General features: G+C 49.7%; 6 protein-coding genes across 6 annotated transcripts; 2 read left to right on the forward strand and 4 right to left on the reverse strand.

Annotated features, from left to right (window-relative positions):
- Positions 1–90: 90 nt before the first annotated feature.
- Positions 91–1,456, reverse strand: DEU56DRAFT_776199 (TAFII28-domain-containing protein). The gene is made up of 4 exons (XM_041351696.1): positions 838–1,456; positions 698–785; positions 545–641; positions 91–496 (listed from the first exon to the last, which is right to left on the reverse strand). Exons 1-4 carry the CDS (start codon positions 1,374–1,376, stop codon positions 354–356), a joined length of 867 nt encoding a protein of 288 aa, XP_041213434.1. The 5' UTR covers positions 1,377–1,456; the 3' UTR covers positions 91–353.
- Positions 1,457–1,997: 541 nt separating this feature from the next.
- On the reverse strand, positions 1,998–6,344 carry DEU56DRAFT_907981 (uncharacterized protein; the record flags this gene model as incomplete). The annotated part of the gene is made up of 10 exons (XM_041356947.1): positions 1,998–3,655; positions 3,719–4,025; positions 4,177–4,551; positions 4,596–4,757; positions 4,830–5,020; positions 5,187–5,355; positions 5,451–5,487; positions 5,543–5,660; positions 5,712–6,147; positions 6,261–6,344. The coding sequence occupies 10 exons, from the start codon at positions 6,342–6,344 to the stop codon at positions 1,998–2,000; spliced, it is 3,537 nt and encodes a 1,178-aa protein (XP_041213435.1).
- Positions 6,345–7,102: 758 nt separating this feature from the next.
- Positions 7,103–13,628, reverse strand: DEU56DRAFT_977193 (uncharacterized protein). Its single transcript, XM_041359639.1, has 17 exons — positions 13,248–13,628; positions 12,824–13,172; positions 12,646–12,763; positions 12,551–12,587; positions 12,282–12,450; positions 11,948–12,120; positions 11,689–11,847; positions 11,209–11,571; positions 10,637–11,096; positions 10,296–10,573; positions 10,171–10,240; positions 9,840–10,117; positions 9,714–9,783; positions 9,383–9,660; positions 9,127–9,312; positions 8,937–9,081; positions 7,103–8,888 (listed from the first exon to the last, which is right to left on the reverse strand). Exons 1-17 carry the CDS (start codon positions 13,329–13,331, stop codon positions 7,246–7,248), a joined length of 4,860 nt encoding a protein of 1,619 aa, XP_041213436.1. The 5' UTR covers positions 13,332–13,628; the 3' UTR covers positions 7,103–7,245.
- Positions 13,629–13,754: 126 nt separating this feature from the next.
- DEU56DRAFT_517137 (dolichol-phosphate mannosyltransferase subunit 3) lies at positions 13,755–14,486 on the forward strand. Its single transcript, XM_041346597.1, has 4 exons — positions 13,755–13,971; positions 14,038–14,145; positions 14,202–14,256; positions 14,312–14,486. Exons 1-3 carry the CDS (start codon positions 13,846–13,848, stop codon positions 14,253–14,255), a joined length of 288 nt encoding a protein of 95 aa, XP_041213437.1. The 5' UTR covers positions 13,755–13,845; the 3' UTR covers position 14,256; positions 14,312–14,486.
- A 149-nt stretch (positions 14,487–14,635) lies between these two features.
- On the reverse strand, positions 14,636–17,199 carry DEU56DRAFT_776223 (glycoside hydrolase superfamily). Its single transcript, XM_041351697.1, has 9 exons — positions 17,038–17,199; positions 16,912–16,985; positions 16,818–16,849; positions 16,663–16,761; positions 16,552–16,603; positions 16,355–16,506; positions 16,280–16,300; positions 14,926–16,222; positions 14,636–14,860 (listed from the first exon to the last, which is right to left on the reverse strand). The coding sequence occupies exons 1-8, from the start codon at positions 17,074–17,076 to the stop codon at positions 15,042–15,044; spliced, it is 1,650 nt and encodes a 549-aa protein (XP_041213438.1). The 5' UTR covers positions 17,077–17,199; the 3' UTR covers positions 14,636–14,860; positions 14,926–15,041.
- A 1,024-nt stretch (positions 17,200–18,223) lies between these two features.
- DEU56DRAFT_776227 (uncharacterized protein) lies at positions 18,224–20,129 on the forward strand. Its single transcript, XM_041351698.1, has 3 exons — positions 18,224–18,315; positions 18,367–19,184; positions 19,243–20,129. The coding sequence occupies exons 1-3, from the start codon at positions 18,310–18,312 to the stop codon at positions 19,703–19,705; spliced, it is 1,287 nt and encodes a 428-aa protein (XP_041213439.1). The 5' UTR covers positions 18,224–18,309; the 3' UTR covers positions 19,706–20,129.
- Positions 20,130–20,979: the final 850 nt, after the last annotated feature.

A 20,979-nucleotide genomic window follows, 5' to 3' on the forward strand; every position in this document is an offset into this window, starting at 1 on the left:
TGCCATCACGTGACAAGTCATATCCCTTCGTCGCGACTGCCGCGTTCAACTCAATTCCCGGCACCGTCGGTCAATGTAGTCTTGGCTAGTCTCAGTGTCTTGGCAGCATTCACATGCACAGCCAGTCGATCTATCAGTGATTGTAATGACTTCGTAGCAAGGTCACTATCTAATATCAATGTTAAAGCGCTTATAGCCATGCACAGTCCATCAGATATAAACTTTCAACACTAATTTACTGCACCGTAATGTCCACATAATACCAGGGAAGTGGCCCCCCGGTGGTAATTCACGCGTACGCCTAGGTTGCAACTTCATGATATAATGACACTGCCAAGTCTGAGCTTGACTCACTATTTGACAAATAGCCGCTTTCCTCTCATTGGTCGCGCGCTGCCCACACGCCCAGTCTCTGCCTGATACATTCTATATGCCTCACGAAGGTGGTCTGGCGTGAGGGGCCCAGAATCGTTACGCCGTGATTGGACTTGGCGGGCTAAATGCGAGCTAAATGAGAATACACAATACAAACGAAAAAGCACACCTTTTTCCACAATCTCGCCAACAAACACTTTCCCAACACCTGCTACTATTTGTGCAACGGGCTGAGAGACCTGTTGTCCTGTCGTTTGCTGTATGACCTATCCATGGTGTCACAAATAAGAGACAGCAACATCTTGTTATCACGAGCTCGCACCTTCCGTATAGCCTGCTTTGGTAGTGCATGACGTCGATAGGCTTCAAAGCGTTCATACTGTCCTGGACTGAAATTGTCCATAAGAACCCTAGACCAATTTGATAAGCACGGTGTACTATCAAACAAAATACCCAGTTCACTTCAGATTATCCTTGCTCTCACTCTGCCATGACAACTGCGCAGAATAGTCATCATCCGCCATTGCAGGCAAGAGCTCGTCTTCACCCTCCGCATCCTCGTCCGGGGCACCCGCGGGTTTTGCAGTGGTCCCAGGCTGTGGAATTATCGTATCTGTCGAAGAAGAAGCAGCAGTAACAGGTGGAGGCTGCGTCGCTACAGGTTCATCGTCCCCACTGTCCATCGATACGTCTCCAGTATTTCCGGGGGTACTTGGAGCAGGAACAGTCGCAGTAGATGTCGAAGCAGTGGCAGTGGCGCCCGCAGGGGCTCCAGGAGTCGCCCACTGAACCGGGGTAAATCGCATTGCAGGTGTAGATGGCCCAGATTGTGGTGAGGGCCGAGGGGTATCGGTGGACACGTTGGGGAATGTACCGCGAGGCTTGCGGCCGCGTTTTGCACCTGTTCCGCGACCACGCGTTGGCGCTGGCGCTGGACTTGGCGTTGCTGGTGTGCTAGGAGTCATCTGAATGAACGACGTCGGTGTGTATGGCGTGGTCATCGTTAATCTGCAAGGTTAATGACAATGTTTGTAGCCTATGTGATCAGGAGAAGAAGTACTCCAAACAATGCAAAACAACGACTTGCTGACAGTCCTGCCAGTGACTATCACGAGTCAGTGATAAGTTATGCTCCATTTCTTCACCTAATTTACTGCCCAATTGAACATATCACACTCAGCTACGTGCATAAAATTCTTGCGATTATTTAGCTCACTACCTAGCTCCCCATCCTCGAGTGCTAACAGGCTGCTCCCCCCATCGGAGAAACCTCGTCAAAACTAAATCTGGCAGCAGCTTCCAAAGCTTCGCTGGTGTACTCAAAGTTCGCTACGCGTGCCTTCTCACCTTCCAGAAAACAATTCATATGGTGCTTCACCCAGGTACTCCGCTAGCCTGTGTCCTCCGCTTGTCGGGAAAACCCAACCCAGCCTCCCGGGCCAAAGACTTCGGACTTGAGCACTCTGGGCGTGTACCTCAAAGCATTTCAGATGTCATTTTTCTGTTGTAAGCCGATATACAAAATACTATGAGTACAAAAATGTAATTTTGTACGACTGTAAGGTAAACTATGACGGTATGAATGTTAAGATCTGTCCTTCCAAAAAAAAATCACGGCTAACTTATAATATCTCCAATGTCCTGGCATCCATCATTTTGTAAACAGAACCCGCCACGTCTTCGACTTGTGCAATGATATCGTAATCTGATGCAATTCTCTTGTATTCTCCACTGCGCTGACGCGCTAGCAAAAACGCGCTGAAAGGCTGTCCAAGGCGAACAATCAATCGTAACGCCCGTGAGCCTGACTGCAAACCAATCGGCCCCGATTCACTAGAAACCACGCTGAGAGAATCGGACACAGACCAACTGCTCATGCTCCAGTGTCGGTTGTCTGCGAAGTCAGGCAGCTCGAGGAGATAAGGATGCCAAGGACGGACAAGCAATAATGTCTGCAGAGTGGGCTTTTCCCGCGAGAATTGTGTCAGTTTGTCTTCCGTGGTGATCACCATGCGACGAAGTCCGTCTGCCTTGACTTCATACGCGAAATATCCCTCCTGGTCTTGAGCACGTCTGCGTCTGACTTGTGTGACAGTGAATGCGATACAAGGAAGATGCAGTCTGCGGTTCGCGAAACGAGGAGCACCTAGATTGTCAAGCAGGTTATAAAGTTTCAAAGCCACATCAATATCCACGGCATTTTTCAGCCAGGAGACCGATGTCTGAATGTCCTCTTCGGACAGAAGTGGCAGGGCGCATGGCAGAGCTTTGTATGAAGTAATGTCGGCTGGCAGGCAACTATTAAACTCGGACGACTTTCCAACCCAGTCCAGTGCAGTAATATCGCCCGACTGGGCCACAATCTCCTGCAGGAGCCGTCCGAGCGCTTTTTGCTTCTTCTCGCCATAAAGGATAGGTAGGTGGACACCGAAGATGCCAAACAGCGAGTATGCAATATCTTCCTGCACTGTTGTAACACGTCCGGACGCCCATCGGAGTTTCTCTCGGGCGCCTGTCATCCCCGGACGGAAGTCGATGAGGGCCTGTGTATCTATGCCCGTCGCATCCTCCAACTCCTGCATAATTGTAGCAGACTCCTTATGGTTTGGAGAACCGTCATCAAGATATAGCGTCCAATCGTTTTGGTAGAAGAGAACAATTTTGGGAGCGAGGAATTCCGGGACAGTCCATCCGCGCGTGTTCCAAGCACTCCTCGCCAGTGCGCCAGACTTGGACGAAGGTGGAACATCCGACAGGTAGACCATGGTGAGTGCCGAGTAGCGATACCAGTCAAACATGGAATTGAGTGATTTTTGGAGCTCGACGTTGTTCTTCTGGTCGATGCAACAATTATCAATCCACGCCCATAGATACCCCGCACCACGCGTAGTTTGGCAAAACGACTGCAATTTCATAATGCCGCCAGCTGGATCCAGCTCATACACGGCCTTGTTCTTGATGTCGTGCAGCAGTGGCTCCTTGCCTTCCCACCGATGTGATAACATGACAAAACGGAAGTAGAACGCCACCACTTCTTTGATGCGCTCCATTTGGATGTCTGCGTGGTTTATTATTGATGACAGAAGTTCCTTGTACTTGGTGCTCAGTTTGAAGGCGCATATCTGCGCCTCTCGATCACACAAGAGCCCGGAAGTGGTGTCGAGTAGACGAAGTGGGGCATCGTCAAGTTGAGCGTGAATGGCCTTTTGAATAGCATCGTCTGCTTCGGATAAATTGAAATACTGCTGGCGCAGCTCTGGAGAATCACTCAAATCGCGTTCTATATTGGCCACGTATCAGCAAACAATTTTGTCATCAACTGAATGAGAACGACGCAACACACCATCATTGACTTCTTCCACGATCCCCCCGAACGCCCCTGCGCTCGGTCGTATGGGAGATTTACTATCTAGTGCAGGAGCAGGCGACGACAGTTTAGGCGAACGGGGTCCCATAGGGGGAGGCGGCGGGGCGGGCAGCGCCGATGTGCTCACAAACAACCGAGGAAGGGGATGGATTTGTGTGGGCGTAACGGGAGAGAGATCGAATCGGTGGGGCGAGGTAAGTGGTGATGACGTTGGTGATGGCGTGCAAGAGGAGCTGTTTCCGTGATCATTGTTACATTCCCCGAGGTACTCATTGTCAATGTTCTATACCAAATGTCAATCTCCAAGAGAAAAAAACAGAATGACAAATCGGGGTGATGGCAATAAAGTCAAGGATAATAGAATGACTTAGACACACAAAAAAGAAAAGAAAAACACTCACTCTTCGGTCCATATTCACAATCCTCCTACTAACCTCAACATCCACCCATTTCTCTGTGACCCGCATAACATCATCATATTTTCTCAACACCCCAAACAGCGCCTCATTCGCGTCAAGCAACGCCGCAGAAAGCTGTTCCTCCAAAGTCTGTTCTTCTCCATCTGCATTATAGAATTTACCCTCCATGCCATGGTAATCTCGACTCGGAGGAGAACTGAACTGGATATCAAGCTGCAATTTCGTGCGCGACCGTTCGGCGCCTGCAGACGCCCATGGAATTTGGGTACATATCAGTTCTTGCGACCTGCGGCATTTTGTCAAAACTTCCTGTGGACCGGTCAGCCTGAGATTGATATCAATAGAATAGGGCAGGAGAGTCATGATGCCACGCAGAGGTGATGTGGCAGACTGACAAAATGGAGATCAGAGGTTAACTGAAAAATCACACGCACTGGTATTAGGTTCCATTCCATCTGCTCCGGTTTCGCGTATGCAAGCATTTCGCTAAGGACAGTCGCATGTCCTTTCGCGATCTTGCATTCCTGTAATAAGCATTTCATGTACTCTTCAGGAGTAATGCCACCACGCCGGTGGAGACCCTTCCTCGACGGCCGCTAGTCGAAACAAACCGCAAGCAAAAAATCGATCAAGGTACCGTCATAAACACAAACAAAAAAGGCGCTGACCTTCTCTACTGGCAGACGCGTCGGAACTGCGAGGGGGCTAAACACAGTGTCCTCGGTGTCGAACGGCATCCCAACATCGGGCTTGTCAGCAGGTTTTAATCGCATCCATAGGGCACGGAAACTGTTCCTATCAAAGTCGTATCCATTGAGTATAAAAGGCGATGGTTTAGATTTGAGTGAGGGACAAGGGCCTGTAGAGAAGGGTCAGCGAGAGTGGCAGTTTCGCGAAAAGAATGGGGGCTCGATGCAACGAGTGAATGGCTCAACACCGATAAAAATGGGTTCCCGAAAGGTAAATGAGAACGAATATGTTCAGGAAAGGGGAATGTATAGACTCAGCAATGGAAAAATACGTACGTGAACTAGTGATGAACGCGGCAGCTGCGAGCACCTCCATTAGTCGATTTCTGACAACAGGACTCGTTCTTGAGCTGGTTAGCACGCCCTGGAGGGTGTCAATGAATGTACGAGAGCTGATCTGAGTAAGAAAGATATCGGATGCATTGCGGAGCATTATTTCCCATAACTGCAAACAATAATGCGAGTTGAACAGAGAACGGACGAGTATGCATTGGCGAAAATGAGAAATCAAGGATGAAGAACAAGACAAATAGGGCTAACCGTAGCAGCAGATAGTTGAGATTTAGGCTCAGCATATCTGTAATCCATGCACTTCATCAATATAAAAAGTGAGACTTGGCTGTGAAACGCACATGAGCTCTCTCCTAAGGGCTTTCACAGCCTCCTTGGCATTCGCCTCAGTAGCAGACGCGCGGTCGGAGACCTCGAGCACAAGCGTCCAGTCCTCCGATGAAGTCGCTGTAAGGTACCCTGCACCGATATCAATGCACATGACATCAAGTATCAGCTGAAGTGACCTACCGATCATGCGCTTAAGCTCCGAGGGATTATCTTCCTCGCGCCAAAGGCGGTCTCGACCCTCTTTGTCCTTTTCTCTTTCCTTTTCCTTCTCACGAGTTTCACGCTCTTTATCACGTCCGCGCTCCTTGTCTTCGTCCCTGTCCCTGTCCCGGGTGATCCCATCCCAGAAACTCTTCCTCTCCTTCTTCTCTGCCCTGTCCCTGTGATCCATTGGAAAAGAATCTTCTGGTATTTTTATTTCGTGGACATGGTGTGGGTGAATCTGTTGCAGGGCATGCTCCAGATGTGGATCATGATACTTCAGTATACCAAGTGCAGGCTGTGCCTTGTGAATCTTACGTCCATTCCTCTGCTCGGTATGGGCTGGGTTTGGGTTAGTTTGGGGGGTGGGTGTAGGCGTAGGCGTGGTAATAGCGTGACTGGTAACGTCTACGGTCTGTACACATGCATCGGAGTTCGAGTCAGTGATCACCCAAGTTATGACAGTTGATGATGTTGCAAAAAAAAGTAAGTGAGAGATCAAGCTAAGACTCAGTACTCAAGACGTACATATTTGTCGATGACAAAATCAACGTCGCTGTGCGAGGTGACTTGTTGCTGCTTTGCTTTGTTGCGCTCAAAGAGCTTCTCCATTGGTAGGAAAAGGGAGCAGGGTTGGCCATGGACAAGGAAGCTTTAGTATCTGCACTTTGCACAGGAGCCTGCTAATTATAAGCATCATGATACAGCATTGCGAATCACCTGTTACTACTATTTAGCGTGGGCGTATTAGTGTACCGTGGATAACATAATCAAATTACGTGCACGCGAGAATTTCACGCACGCACGCAGAAAAGAAATCGCGCGCAGACACTCCGACATTTTCAATACTAACTATGTATAAAATTTTGACGTAGAGTCAAAGGTAAAGAAAACAATCTAAAGGATTATCACAGTCTGATTAGCTGATTGTAGGGTAGATTCAGGTAGAAAGTGTCAGGAAAACCATGAAATGACGAATGACTTCATGTCCTATCCCAGGGGTTGTGCTTTGGTTTGACGAGCATGTTGAATCCCGAACGGGATGACGAGAACCGTGGAGTGTTGTTGCGCATTGCATGAAGATTCTGCGGAAGGTCAGAGCCAAGTTCACGAGTCGAGGCGTCAATGCCGCCATCAAGGAAGTAACTGCTAACGTGGATGTGGAGGGCAGTATATATCTTCACTGGCTGGGAGTAGTGCTTTACAGGTAGGTTCTGAACCTTGGTTCGAACCTGGACCTTTCCGAACCGGACTCATGGTCTGGTGATTTAGGGATACTAATTAGGTCAGGAGAGGGAGCGGTACTTGCCCAGCAAACAATGCAACTTCCAAAGGCCTCGGAGTTGAGTACTGAGTACTGAGCACTGTGTGATGGAGCATGTGAAATGACAGTCCGCTTTCCAGTTGTAACAGTATCACCACGAGTACAGAGAGGTATATGTGCAACCTATATATAAGGTCAACTATCAAGGTATGAACAAGGTATGAATGTTAAAATCTGTCCTTCCAAATATTATGATATCTCCAGTGTTCTGACATGCATTCTGTGAATAGAACCCGCCACGTCTTTGACTTGCGCAATGATATTGCGATCTGACGCAATTCTCCTGTATTCTCCACCGCGCTGCCGCGCTAGCAGAAACGCGCCGAAAGGCTGTCCGAGGCGAACAATCAATCGCAATGCTCGTGGTTTTGACTGGAAATCAATCGGCCCCGTTTCACCTGAAAACATGCTGAAAGTATCGTGAACCATAGAACCGCGCACAGACCAATTGTCCATGTTCTGTGGATTGTCTGCAAATTCAGGCAACTCCAAGAGATAAGGATCCCACGGACGGACAAGCAGGAATGTCTGCAGAGTGGGCTTTGCCCGCGAAAATTGGACTAGCTTGTCTTCCGTGGTGAAAAGCAGGTCACGAAGTCCGCTTGCCTTGACTTCATACGCAAAACAGGCCTCCTGGTCTTGAGCACGGCTTCGTCTGACTTCTGTGACAGTGAATGCGATACAAGGCAGACGCAGCCTGCGGTTCGCGAAACGAGGAGCACCCAGATTGTCAAGCAGGCTATAAAGTTTCAAAGCCGCATCAATATCCACGGTATTTTGCAGCCAGGAGACAGATGACTGAATGTAGTCTTCGGACAGAGGTGGCAGCGTGGATGGTAAAGCTGTGTATGAGGTTATGTCGGCTGGCAGGCAGCTATTAAACTCGGATGATGTTCCAACCCAGTCCAATGCAGTAATGTCGCCCGACTGAGCCACAATCTCCTGTAGGAGCCGCCCGAGCGCGTTTTGCTTCTTCTCGCCATAAATAGCAGGTAGGTGGATGCCAAAGACGCCGAACAGTGAGTATGCAACATCTTCCTGCACAGTTGTTACACGCGTCGATGCCCATCGGAGTTTCTCCCGGGCACCTGTCATTCCCGGACGGAATGTAACGAGGGTATGTGCATCTATGCCCGTCGCATCCTCCAACTCCCCCATGATTATGAAAGACTCTTTGTGATTGTGAGAGTGGTCATCGAGATATAGCGACCAATCTCTTTGGTAAAAGAGAACGATTTCAGGAGCAAGGAATTCCGGGAGAGTCCACCCACGCGTGTTCCAAGCGCTCCTCGCTAGGGCGCCAGACTTGGACGAAGGCACGACATCCGACAGGTAGACGATCGTGAGCGCCGAGTGGCGATACCAAATAAACATGGAATTGAGTGATTTTTGGAGCTCGACGTTGTTGTTCTGGTCGATGCAACACGTATCAATCCACGCCCATCGATAGCCCGTATCGCGCGCAGTTTTGCAGAACGACTGCAACTTCACGATACCATTGACCGGATTCAACTTGTACACGACCTTGTCCTTGATGTCTTGCAGCAGTGGCTCCTTCCCTTCCCACCTGTGTGATAACATGACACAGCGGAAGTAGAACGCCACCACTTCTTTTATGCGCTCCATTCGAATGTCTGCATGCTTGATTATTAATGACAGAAGCCCCTTGTATTCGGTGCTCAGTTTGAAGGCGCATATCTGCGCCTCTCGATCACACAAGAGCCCGGAAGTGGTGTCGAGTAGACGAAGTGGGGCATCGTCGAGTTGAGCGTGAATGGCCTGTCGAATAGCATCGTCTGCTTCGGATAGACTGAAATACTGCTGGCGCAGCTCTGGAGAAAGTGTCAAGCACCTTGACACATGAGTTATTTGGGGCTCACCTCGTAGCTGCATCTCAGGAGCATTGTCCAACTTGGAAAGCATGATGTCGAAAGTCTCGATCGCTTCGTCATAGCGGTGTGCGCCATGAAGCGCTGCATGCTTCAACTGGTATCCAAGATAGGACGATGGGTTGAGTATGATGACCTGCCAAAATGAGCTCTGGCTCCAAAGTGATTGATGTCATCGTACCTTTTGCGCATCGAGACGCGCATCCTCCCATGCCATTTTTTCTAAATTTACTTTACTGCTGTATGCAAAGACAGTATCCGTTGAAAAATCCAGATCCATCCCTGCCCAGTATGGGTCGGTAACCCTATCAATAGCCCTGTCCAAATCGCTGGAAGCAATAGTAGCACCTGGCTTGCTACCAGGTATCTATACAGCACAACAGAAGAGAATCGATCATAGCACCGTCATTAATCATGAATGAAAACAAGGTGCTCACCTCCTCTTCCATTGGCAGATGTGTAGGAACTATGTCGAGGGTGGACGTAGCACCCGCTACGTCGAGGGCAAAGCTCACACCAGATATATCGGGAGGTCTTCTCCTTTCTCGCAGATACTGCGCCATGCGCTCAGCAAACGCATCATATACGTAATGTATAGACTGCCTTCGAGCCCACAACGCATTAGCATGATCCCCACCATGTGTCTCCTCATCTGAGTCCAGTGCAACCGATTCGCGTCTCGGTTCATAGTACAAGTCACTCGAGTCGTGGTGTTCTATATCGACAACACATCAGCAAACCACAGTCTTGTGATCAACTGTGACCCACCATCGTCGACTTCTTCCACGACCCTCCTCTTCCCGAGCGCCTTTTCGCTCGGTCGTATTGGGGATGGAGGCTAGACAGGAGTCAATGATAGACCCTCGTCAAACACAGATGGAAAAAAGTGCTCACCTCCCATTCCATTGGCAGATGTGTAGGAACTACGGTGGGGATGGACGTAGCATCCACTGCGTCGAGGGCAAAGCTCACACCGAATATGTCGGGAGGTCTGCTCCTTTCTCGCAGATACTGCGCCGTGCGCTCAGCAAACGCATCATATACGTAATGTATAGGCTGTCTTCGAGCCCACAACGCATTAGCATGATCCCCACCATGTGTCTCCTCATCTGAGTCCAGTGCAACCGATTCGCGTCTCGGTTCATAGTACAAGTCACTCGAGTCGTGGTGTTCTATATCGACAACACATCAGCAAACCACAGTCTTGTGATCAACTGTGACCCACCATCGTCGACTTCTTCCACGACCCTCCTCTTCCCGAGCGCCTTTTCGCTCGGTTGTATTGGGGATGGAGGCTAGAAAGGAGTCAATTATAGACCCTCGTCAAACACAGATGGAAAAAGTGCTCACCTCCCATTCCATTGGCAGATGTGTAGGAACTACGGTGGGGATGGACGTAGCATCCACTGCGTCGAGGGCAAAGCTCACACCGAATATGTCGGGAGGTCTGCTCCTTTCTCGCAGATACTGCGTCGTGCGCTCAGCAACTGCGTCATATACGTACTGTATAGGCTGTCTTCGAAGCCACCACGTATTTGCATTAACCTCACCGTGAACCTCCTCGTCCGAGTCCAGTACAACCGATTCATGCCTTGGCTCGCAGTACAAGTCACTCGGCTCGTGTTCTTCTATGTCGACCACACATCAGGAAACCACAATTTTGTCATTGATCAAGTGAGAGCGTAACGCACCATCATCGACTTCTTCCACGACCTTCGCGCTCGGTCGTATGAGAGATGTACTAGCTAGAGGTGGCAGAGGCGGAGGCGAGGGTGGGTGTGGCAGGTTTGCAGGTGAACGGGGTACCGGCGGCGGCATGAGCAGCGTTGATGTGCTCACGTACGGTGGTGGTGGGCCGTAATGCGAATGGGCAGGGGAGAGCGCGGGAGGGACCCGAGGAAGGGGATGGGTTTGTGAGGGAACAACACGTGGGAGATCGTGTTGTCGGGGCAGGTCGTACGGTGGTGGTGGGCTGTAGTGCGAATGGGCAGGGGAGATAGTGGCAGGGACCCGAGGAAGGGTATAGACTTGTGAGGAAGGGAGATTGTGTTGGCTGGGCGAAGCAGGTGGTGATGGAATCGGAGATGGCGTGCGTGAAGAACCGCCTCCATAATCATGTTGAGATTCTCCGAGGTATTCATTTTCCATGTGCTATACCAAACGTCAGCCTCAGTCCGGAGGTACAGGGAAGAAAATGAAAATGAAAATGTACAGAGTACATGAAAGTTGCAATGGCTGAGGCAGCAAAAAAAGAAACACTCACTCTTCGGTCCATCTTCACATCCCTCCTACTAATCTCAACAGCCACCCGTTCCTCCGCGACCCGCATAACATCATCATATATTCTCAACGCCCCAAACAGCGCCTCATTCGCGTCAAGCAACGCCGCAAGAAGCTGTTCCTCCAAAGTCTGTTCTTCTCCATCTGCATTATAGAATTTACCCTCTATGCCATGGTAATCTCGACTCGGAGGAGAACTGAATTGGACATCAGGCTGCGATTTCGTGCGTTCATTTCCTTCTGCATTCCTTTCTCGGTCACTGCGTGACCGTTCGGCGCCTGCAGACGCCCATGGAATTTGGGTATATATCAGTTCTTGCGACCCGCGGCATTTTGTCAAATATTCCTATGGATCGGTCAGATTGATGTCAACAGGAATTGGGCAGGAGAGTCATGATGCCACGCAGAGATGTGGCAGACTAACAAAATGGAGATCAGAGGTTAACTGAGAAATCATACGCACCAGTATTTGGCTCCCTTCTATCTGCTCCGGTTTCGCGTATGCAAGCATTTCGCTAAGGACGGTCGCATTTCCTTTCGCGATCTTGCATTCCTGGAATAAGCGTTTTATATCATCTTCAGGAGGAATGACACCACGCTGGCGGAGACTCCTCGACGGCGGCTATTCACAACAAGACATCATCAAGACAAACCGCAAGCAAGAACAGATCAAGAGAATCGATCAGGGTACCGTTATAAACACAAACAAAAATGACACTGACCTCCTCTATTGGCGGACGCGTAGAACCTATAGGGGGGCTAAACATAGCATCCTCGATGTCGAACGGAATCCCCACATCGGGCTTGTCAGCAGGTTTCAATCGTATCCATAGGGCACAGAAACCGTCCCAATCATGGTCACGATCATTGAGTAAAAAAGGCGATGGATGAGGACCTGTGAAGAAGGGTCAGTGAGAGTAGCAGTAACGCGAAAAGAACGTGGGTTGATGGGGAAATGGCTGGAGACCGATAAAAATGGGTTTCCAAAAGTTAAATGAGTCAAAAAAGATATTCAGCAAAAGGGAGTGTATAGTCAAGAACAAACTTAACACATACGCGAAGCAGTGATGAATGCGGCAGCTGCGAGCACCTCCATTAGTCGTTTTCTGACAACAGGACTCGTTCTTGAGCTTGTTAGCACGTCCTCGACGGTGTCAATGAATTTGCGGGAGCTGATCTGGGTAAGAAAGATACCGGACGCATTGCGGAGCATTATTGCCCATAACTGTGCAAACAGTGATACAAATTGGACAAAGAATGGACGAATATGCGTTTTCCGAGGTGAGAGAGATCAAGGACAAAGCAACAAGAAGGGTGGTGCTCACCCTGGCAGCCGATAGTTGAGATTTAGGCTCTGCATATCTGTATCCAATGTACCCTGTCAACGGTATAGAAAGTAAAGTTCGGTTATGAAACGCACTTGAATTCCCGCCTAAGGGCTTTCATAGCCTCCTTGGCATTCGCTTCAGTAGCCGACGCGCGGTCGGAGACTTCGAGTACGAGCACCCAGTCCTCCAATGAGGTCGCCGTAAGATACACTACACCACCGATATTGATCCCGCACCATCAAAGACACGGTATCGGCTGAATTGACGCACCGATCATGCGCGTAAGCTCTGAGGGATTATCTTCCTCGCGCCAAAGGCGGTCTCGACCCTCCTTGTCCTTTTCTCTTTCCTTTTCCTTCTCACGAATTTCGCGCTCTTTATCACGTCCGCGCTCCTTGTCTTTGTCCCTGTCCCTATCCCGGCTGATCCCGTCCCAGAAACTCTTCTTCTCTGCGAGTAATATTACAGGTGGAATGGAAGCTAGACGGTTCGGCGATATCGGAGGCACGGCAAACTGAGGTGGGCTAGAAGGGGCAGGGGGCTCAGATAGTGTGATATCCCAGTCACGGTGGCCCTGTGTGGGCCGTTTGGGGCGCACTGGCACAAGTAGTACTGCGTCCTATACATATGCATCAAAGTTCAGGTTAGTGATAATCCAAGTTATGATGTATCAAGGCTCGAGCTCAAGACTTACATCGTCGATGAGAACATCCGAAACATCGCTGTGCCAGGTAACCTTTTGCTGCTTCACTCTGTCGCGCCCAAAGAGTTTCTTCATTGGTAGGAAAAGGAAACAGGGCTGGTCATCATGAGAGAGCTTTAATCCCTACACTTTGCACAGGAACTTCCTAATGTCAGTGAGTCACAGCCTCTTTACGACTACCATACAGGGCACAGCTGCAGGCGGCCGATATTTATGCATCGCTTGTGTTGCTCAGAGTCTGCAGTATGTGCATATGCATAGTACTTGAATGAGAGGCATTCTCGTCAGAGCATTCAGGAGGTGACCCTAGACAGCGTGCGCTCGTCGTGGTCGGCAGTTGCTTTCTGCTCAAGTTTGCTGAATTGTCGATTTATTTGAATTTTCAACATTATTTTTGAACGAACACGTGCCAAGTTAAGACTTACTGACAGTCACAGGATGCTGTTACTAAGCTTCAAGTGAATCACGTGACCTTCAAAATATGAAATCCGACGCTGTCAAGCACGACGACCGTCGACAGCCCTCATCGTCATCAACATCCATCATTTGCCAACCCGGTTTTTGTGAGGACACTTTATTGTATCGAAACATGGCTCGCTTGCATCGAGTCTCAATATACTCCACCATCCTTATTTCAATCTATCTACTGGTGTTGTTCGAGATCCTACCCATACCACTCATTGACGCTGGTGTAGCACAAGAAATTCTTCCCGTCGTACGTCCTTCTCATGAGCTCACTGGCACGAACACCTTAATTCACGCACACTCGACATAATACTAGATTCCCTGGTGGCTTTTGGTATCATTCGGATCGTATTCCCTCTGGAGTCTCGGCTGGGGGGTGTTTACATTCCGTGACTGCCCCGAAGCCTATCACGAGTTGTTGCAGGTAAGCACCGGAAATTTTTCTCAAAGAGTCATGTGCTGATATCTGGTCATCCGCAGGAGATCAACGAAGCCAAAAACGATCTCCGAAGTCGGGCTGTTACCGTCGATTGAGGCGTCTCCTTCGCATATTTCCATTTCTACATCCGACTCATAATATGTACTTGCAGACACCTTGCAGATATTAATGCCTGCGACATCAGGTGTCGGCTGAAGTGACCTACCGATCATGCGCTTAAGCTCTGAGGGATTAACTTCCTCTCGCCCAAGGCGCTCTCGTACCTCCTTCAGTATACCAGGCTGTGCCTTCTCTGTCTCAGTACGTCCGTCTCTTCGTGTTGGATTTGGGTTAGTCTGGGGGGTGGGTGTAGGTGTAGGCATGGTGATAGTGTGACTGGTAACGTGTACGGCCTATCCATATGCTTTGGAGTTCTAGTCAGCGCCAGTTGATGATGTTGCAAAAAAAAAGTAAGTGAGAGATCAAGCTAAGACTCAGTACTCAAGACGTACATATTTGTCGATGACAAAATCAACGTCTCTGCTCGAGGTGACTTGTTGCTGCTTTGCTTTATCGCGCTCAAATTCCTTCTCCGTTGGTAGGAAAAGGAGCTGGGTGGCTGCCATGGATATCATGGATGAGGAAGCTTTATCTGCACTTTGCACAAGAGCCTGCTGATTATAAGTATAGCATTGCGACAAACGCTTAGGGTGGTGCACCGGTGAGTCGTGACTACTAGCTAGTATATATACACAGACAATAAATTTACATGCATGATGCATTTAGTTTCGACGCGAGTCGTGCGTGTGAAGTCAACGACGAGCATAGCAAAATTTCGAAGACGCTCGTACTGCTTGGCAGAGTCTGCGGTACATATGTACATAATTTTCTAGCAACCAAGCTTATTGTCCTCGAATATTGCTAACAGGCGACTCCCCCACCGGAGAAATCCCGTCAAAAATAACTTTCGCAGCAGCTTCCAACGCTTCACTGGTGTACTCGAAGCTCGCCACGCATGCCTGCACACCCAAGACCCTCCTAGAGAACAATTCATACGGTGCGCAGCTCGCCAGTACCACGACCGGTACTCCACTGGCCTGCGTCCTGACTCTCTCCAAGACATCCAGTTGCCAAGCGCCACGATCCGCATTGCGTGTCACGAACACAATTCCTTCGCCAAAATCTCTTCTGCAGTCAAAATCAGCTGCATAAACCAAATGTTCGACATCTGCAGTGCGGCGTTGCACAGACTCCGCAAAAGACATGTAGTAAGGTGCTGCCGTATTCCGGACGTGGCCATTGTCGGTGCGTTGCACACCTTCCGCATCATCCACTGCTGCGTTTAGGCTTTCCACGACTGGTGTCATCACCACAATCTTGCCTGAAGAAAACACAGGGAGAGATCCAGAAATTAGCGCGGTGGACTTTGCGTATGCTTCCTTGCTCAGTTTCTTGTTCGTCGCCTGCAACGCATTCATCGCCTTCTCGTCAAATGGCTTTCCAAGCACGTCGTCCCATGTCCCAGCGAATTCCCGTTTCAGCGCAATAATCCTTTCTCCACTTTTCCTCAGCTCGTCCATATTCAGTTCGGCCTTCTGGACTGCCTCATAGGTGGCCTCCATCGCTCCCCTATGCAACGCCATAGTATGGCAAACCATTACCACATCTGCACCGGCCGCTAATGCTTCCACAGCACCACGTGGTACGCCGCCTTGTCTCTCCTTCACCGCATTCATTTCTAGACAATCCGTCACGACCACTCCTTCAAAGTGCAGCTCCTCCCGCAAGAGTGTCGTAGTCACAGCTCGTGAAAGGGAAGCTGGAGTCTCACTGTCACCAGTCAAGGCCTGGATAACCATATGCCCCGTCATGATGCTGGCGATGCCAGCGTCGATCAGTTCCTTGAAAGGTTTCAACTCTGTTTGATCCAACTCGATACGACTTTTCTTGATGACGGGGAGACCAAGATGCGAGTCGATGTTTGTATCACCGTGCCCTGGAAAATGTTTCGCGGACGGTGCGACACCACCTTGTGTGAGGCCATCACCAACCGCCTTCGCATATCGCGCAACTTTTGTAGGGTCTAATCACCTAAGCTCAGCCAAAATTCTCGAGGTAAATAAGATAGCCTAGATCTCACCATCTCCAAAAGAGCGAACACCTTACGAAAAATCACAGGTAAAGATACCATTGAGGGGCGAAGCTTGATACTCACCAATGACCGGGTTCTGCGGGTCAGAATTCACATCTCCTACCGGGGAATAGGACCAATTGATGCCAACAGCTTTCATCTCGCGAGCTGAAGCCTCTGAGCATTCTTTGGCATATTTTGGATCACCGGTAGCAGCGATTGCCATAGCCCCTGGGCTGAAAAATGATGAGACAAAATAGGTTCAACGGAACACAACTTACAACTGTGTCCCAGCCTGATACTTTGCAGTTGAGCTGAACGCGGATACGAGGCCTGTGTGATCATATAGTTGCTGCCAAAGATGAGATCGTCACTGAGAAGCCTCAGCGCACCATTCTCTTGATCGATCCCAATCATCAGAGGATGCGCATGACCAGCATCTCTTGCGCACTGCTGCAAAGATTGAACAAGCGCGTGCACCTGCTTCACACCTAGGACAATCATTGTTTGCACGGTGTCAATATTTGAACAAACATTAGCATCTCACTTTGTACGTTCCGTTTCATGAGGATGATGTTCCTGATCGCAAATGGCCCGTGAGCTCCCTTGCATAGAGCACATCTATATTCGTGTTTCCCTACCCAACATGATACTTCTCGATGAGTTCCTTTGCATCCTCACTGATTTCATGTCCATGAAATCCGAAAACGAAGTGCTGTAGTCCGACTTCAGAAGTTGATTTTATCTTAGAGTAGCTTTCAGCGCACCTGACCGATTTCCCTCTTATCCTCGTCTGAAAGATTCATGGTAGTCAAGAACGAAGAAACGAAGGTCGGCCATATGGTTTGAAGACATCGTGATCACGTTGTCACAAGGTGGCTTTCAACTTCGGAGCAATTGAGTGTGGCTAAGGTGACCCGGTCTTGCAGCGACCGGGCCGCACGGTGATGCATTTGAAAAGGCACTCCAGCTACCATGTAGCTAAACCTAATTGCACCGAGCTAGTAGTACACATACATCAAGCTTAGCTGATGCGGCCAGATGCGGCCCCATGGCTGCGCTGTGACAGCTCCCTTTGCGCCCTGTTGTAATGCGCCTCAAGAGTGGAATTGGAGCACGTAGCACCGAGTCTATGGAACAATGAACGGCTGTCTTCTCGCTTTCGGATTCATTCATCCTGATAACACATAGTTACATCACCGTACGGTAACCCTGAGTTCTATGCGTCCCTTCCCTTTCTGGCTTCTCTGTGAGGCATGACACTCCGAGCACTTGGCGAATGCAAAAGCTTCTGGAGCAGGAAGCTACAAAGTTTGATAACTTAGATCCGGCCTTTAATATAACCCTGAAATGGCATTGAAGTTAATATCGATGAGAGCTGGTCACTGCAAAGGTATACCGAGTCCGCGCGCACTGGCACAATACGATGATGCACGTGCGCTTGACAATAGACGCCCAGATGGTACAGGGTCAAAGCAGATCGGATGTCCTGGGTGGGATTAAGCAGAAAATAGCACACCTCACATGATACGTCATGAATAGAATGTGGTGCATGTGATGGCACAAACACGGAAATTCGACGCAGCAGTGACAGAGATATTGACGTGGGGTTGACAAGTCCTAGTCATCCGCGGAATTTGACATGGAATTGACCCCACACTAGGTGTAGCCGATTAAACATTGACGTGGGGTTGACAAGGCAGCCGCGGAATTTGACATGGGACTTGACCCCACATCATTATGTAGGCCAGAGGTATTTGAATAGTGGTTGTCACTGTTGTCAGCTTCGTTCGTCATGAAAGCTAACGCTCACTGGACCACGGAGTTACATAACGGGGACAACTGTTATCTCTGTACGAGTCCGTTCGTCGCAAGCACTTCAAAAATCTAAATCGAGCCAGTCAAGCGATGATAATGCAGGTTTTTTGTGGACCGTCGTCACGACCCGCGGCGGGGAACAAATTGCAAAATCACAGCTGACTAATCATTCAACCTGATGTGGCTCCTATCACTTCAGAAACTGCAGGACAAAAAGCAACATGGAGGTCAGTGGCACACGCAGATCCTTCTCACTCCAAATACTGATGACGGTCCAGCAGCAGTCCAGCAGTCGACCAGCTAAAAGACATCGCTTTCAAGGACCCGACGGCTTCCAGGTAACGAAGACCACCTCGAAACCGGCCTACAAACCTCCCCCGCCCTTTGTATCTTCTTTTGGCTCACCCAAGGCCGGGCCATCAACAAAGATTCCCGATGAAAAGTCAAAGGGTTCAACTCGTGTTCGAGAGCGACCACAGAACCCATTCACTGCCGAGCTCCCAGACTTTGGCGACACTTCACTTGGACGTGAGGCTAAGGGAAAGGAAAAGGAAAAGGAGTCATCAGTTCGCCCAGCTGGCAATCGCAAGCGACTGAACCCATCTACCACTGCGAGTAACGCAGAGGCAGGCACATCTCGCGTGCCAACCGTGAAGCGTCTCGCCATTGCCCCTTCGGAATCAGGATCTGCGCACCCTCCCCCGATATCTCGTCAAAAACCACATTCCGCACTTCAACCTCTCAAGCCACCTTCGTTCATAACCAGTGCCCCAGAAAATGCATCATCTTCCAAACCCCGATCTTTCTCGATTCTCAAGCCACCTCCGATGCCTCAGCCAACTACTAAAGCGGTCATTCTGAAGCCTCTTGGTCCACCTAGCTTTGCTCCGTTTCCCTCAAAGAAATCATCAACTAACATGAAGCCCATCTCATCTTTTGCGACAAATCCCACAAAGGATGGTGCAGGTGCCGAGCTGCTCTCGCTTTTCCTTCAACAGCACGGACACAACTTTATCTCCCCATTCGAGCGCGAGATGCAGCGCGGTATTGGACTCAGCCCTCGCAAAAACAAGAGCGCCAAAGCGAAGTTTATACGGTACGTGCGCGCCCCGAAAATACTCGCCGATTAACACTGAAACACAACGGTATAACAGCGGTGGAATGGCAGCGCGCGCGCACCACTTGATCTCAGGAACAAAGACCGACTATACCCTTTGGTGCCTCCAGCTCAAACAGAAGCTCTCGTCCGCGCCACCCTCCGCACCGATTCCAGCGTGTGACATGCGCCTACGTATTCTGCGCGTACAACCTCTTCCCACGAAAACCCCCACCCCCACTCGTGTTCATATCGCCATATGTCGCATCTCATCGCGCCACAGGTCCGCCAACACATCCGATTTGGGAGATCAATGCTATGTCGTCCTTTTTCCACACGTTGTGGAGCCCAGTCGTAATTTCGAAGAGGGCAGGGATATCTTGGCCTGGACACCGTGGTACAAGGCTATGCTCACTAGTGTGGTGCCGAGGGAGGTACTGGGAAGCCTTTCGGTTGAGCCATTGATGCCCCCAAGAAGCGTTATTATTGTACCAAGATGGCACATTATGGAGGCAGACTGAGGAATAGGAGTTTGTTCTACAGTCCGTATCTGGTGTTGGGTGACCGCTACACTGGCACTGACGACTTCCCGCTGCGCTTAGAGTGTCGTTTCAAATCTAAATCAATCCAAAGTCCTCCAGCCGACGTCTTGCCGTCAAACGCCAGTGTTTTACAAATCTGCACGTTAAAAATACATAGAACAGGGCGGCCCATCTTCCTCCTCTAACATGTTCTAGATACCGAAAGGAGTTTTTGAAACTTCAAGACGATGTTGTGCCCCGATCTCCGCTTACTCTCAGTCCCATGTATTACAGAATTCAGATACAATAAATCCGCGGTTTGCAACAACATGGCGGCCAAGGTGTGAGGCGGATAGGAGATGCGACGTTTAAGATTCAAAACCTCATCCAGGGTTGTAAACGCTGCGGGAAAGCGCGAGGCGGTCTTTTCGGGTGAGGCCATAATCCTAGTGGTGAACACGCCGCAAGCACTGGTATTGCCAACATGTGAGTTACCGAGTACTGCTTGTGCCGCTATCAGAGCGATCAAAGAGTATATTATCTACAGGGTCGCAAAGTTTGGCATCGGCTGCACGCGCTTGTGCCTGTTATTAGGTATACAATGAGGGTTGTGGGTCCATATATCAGCGAGGCGGAGCACAAGCTTTAGGCTTGTGTACGTTTTAGTCACCTCTACTTTGACATTTGAAGCTCCGCAGTGCAGGGTTCCCGGAACGCCTAATCCAGCAAAATGATCAGCAGCCGCGCGCGCGCTCCATTAGCAATTCTATCGCACCTACACAATCAAACTTGCCACGTCCCTTGCTTGAATCTCGATGATTGTCTGGCCACCTAGTGTTCCTGGCGTAGATATTAGCGCTGATCTATAGGGATATTCCCTGCACACGTTTGTTGGGATCAATGCCATGATTAAATACCCTTAAATACCCTTCCAAGCAACCGCTCAGAATGGCTGTTTCGAAAGAGGGTGTCTCTAGCCCGACGATGTGAAAGGAACGACCAGACTCGTGTTGGATTCCCGCGAAGCGCCGGTGTTCGAACTCGATGCCACGACAAAGAAGACCCCTAGAAAGAATTAACTGATGAGGCTCAACTGGTGCAGACGCAACTATGCGTACCCTCGGAGCGGTTGTTTCGAACAGGATAATATTATCTATGATGCCCGACGATATGAAAGGAACGACGGGCACTCGCGGGTGACCGCGTTCGTTTCCCGCGAAGCGCCGGTGTTCGAAGTTGATGACAACGACGGAGAAGTCGCAAGAGAGAATACT

The sequence above is a fragment of the Suillus clintonianus genome (genome assembly GCF_016758775.1).
Source record: "Suillus clintonianus strain FC179 chromosome Unknown DEU56scaffold_7, whole genome shotgun sequence".
NCBI classification, from domain to species: Eukaryota; Fungi; Basidiomycota; class Agaricomycetes; order Boletales; family Suillaceae; genus Suillus; species Suillus clintonianus.

Bases quoted from the DNA above. Each gene is read 5' to 3' on its own strand.
- DEU56DRAFT_517137 (XM_041346597.1), top strand. From the start codon at position 13,846: ATGGCTCGCTTGCATCGAGTCTCAATATACTCCACCATCCTTATTTCA. The intron at 13,972-14,037 runs GTACGTCCTTCT...ACATAATACTAG, and splicing joins CACAAGAAATTCTTCCCGTC to ATTCCCTGGTGGCTTTTGGT. The intron at 14,146-14,201 runs GTAAGCACCGGA...GGTCATCCGCAG, and splicing joins CCTATCACGAGTTGTTGCAG to GAGATCAACGAAGCCAAAAA.
- DEU56DRAFT_776223 (XM_041351697.1), bottom strand. From the start codon at position 17,076: ATGAATCTTTCAGACGAGGATAAGAGGGAAATCGGTCAG. The intron at 16,301-16,354 runs GTGAGTATCAAG...ATTTTTCGTAAG, and splicing joins CCCGCAGAACCCGGTCATTG to GTGTTCGCTCTTTTGGAGAT. The intron at 16,223-16,279 runs GTGAGATCTAGG...TTAGGTGATTAG, and splicing joins TGTTCGCTCTTTTGGAGATG to ACCCTACAAAAGTTGCGCGA.
- DEU56DRAFT_776199 (XM_041351696.1), bottom strand. From the start codon at position 1,376: ATGACCACGCCATACACACCGACGTCGTTCATTCAGATGACTCCTAGC. The intron at 786-837 runs GTGAACTGGGTA...AAATTGGTCTAG, and splicing joins GAGAGCAAGGATAATCTGAA to GGTTCTTATGGACAATTTCA. The intron at 642-697 runs GTGCGAGCTCGT...CACCATGGATAG, and splicing joins CAAAGCAGGCTATACGGAAG to GTCATACAGCAAACGACAGG.
- DEU56DRAFT_776227 (XM_041351698.1), top strand. The intron at 19,185-19,242 runs GTACGTGCGCGC...ACGGTATAACAG, and splicing joins GCCAAAGCGAAGTTTATACG to CGGTGGAATGGCAGCGCGCG.
- DEU56DRAFT_977193 (XM_041359639.1), bottom strand. From the start codon at position 13,331: ATGAAGAAACTCTTTGGGCGCGACAGAGTGAAGCAGCAAAAGGTTACC. The intron at 12,588-12,645 runs GTGCGTTTCATA...CATTGGATACAG, and splicing joins GCCCTTAGGCGGGAATTCAA to ATATGCAGAGCCTAAATCTC. The intron at 12,121-12,281 runs GTATGTGTTAAG...CCTTCTTCACAG, and splicing joins CGCATTCATCACTGCTTCGC to GTCCTCATCCATCGCCTTTT.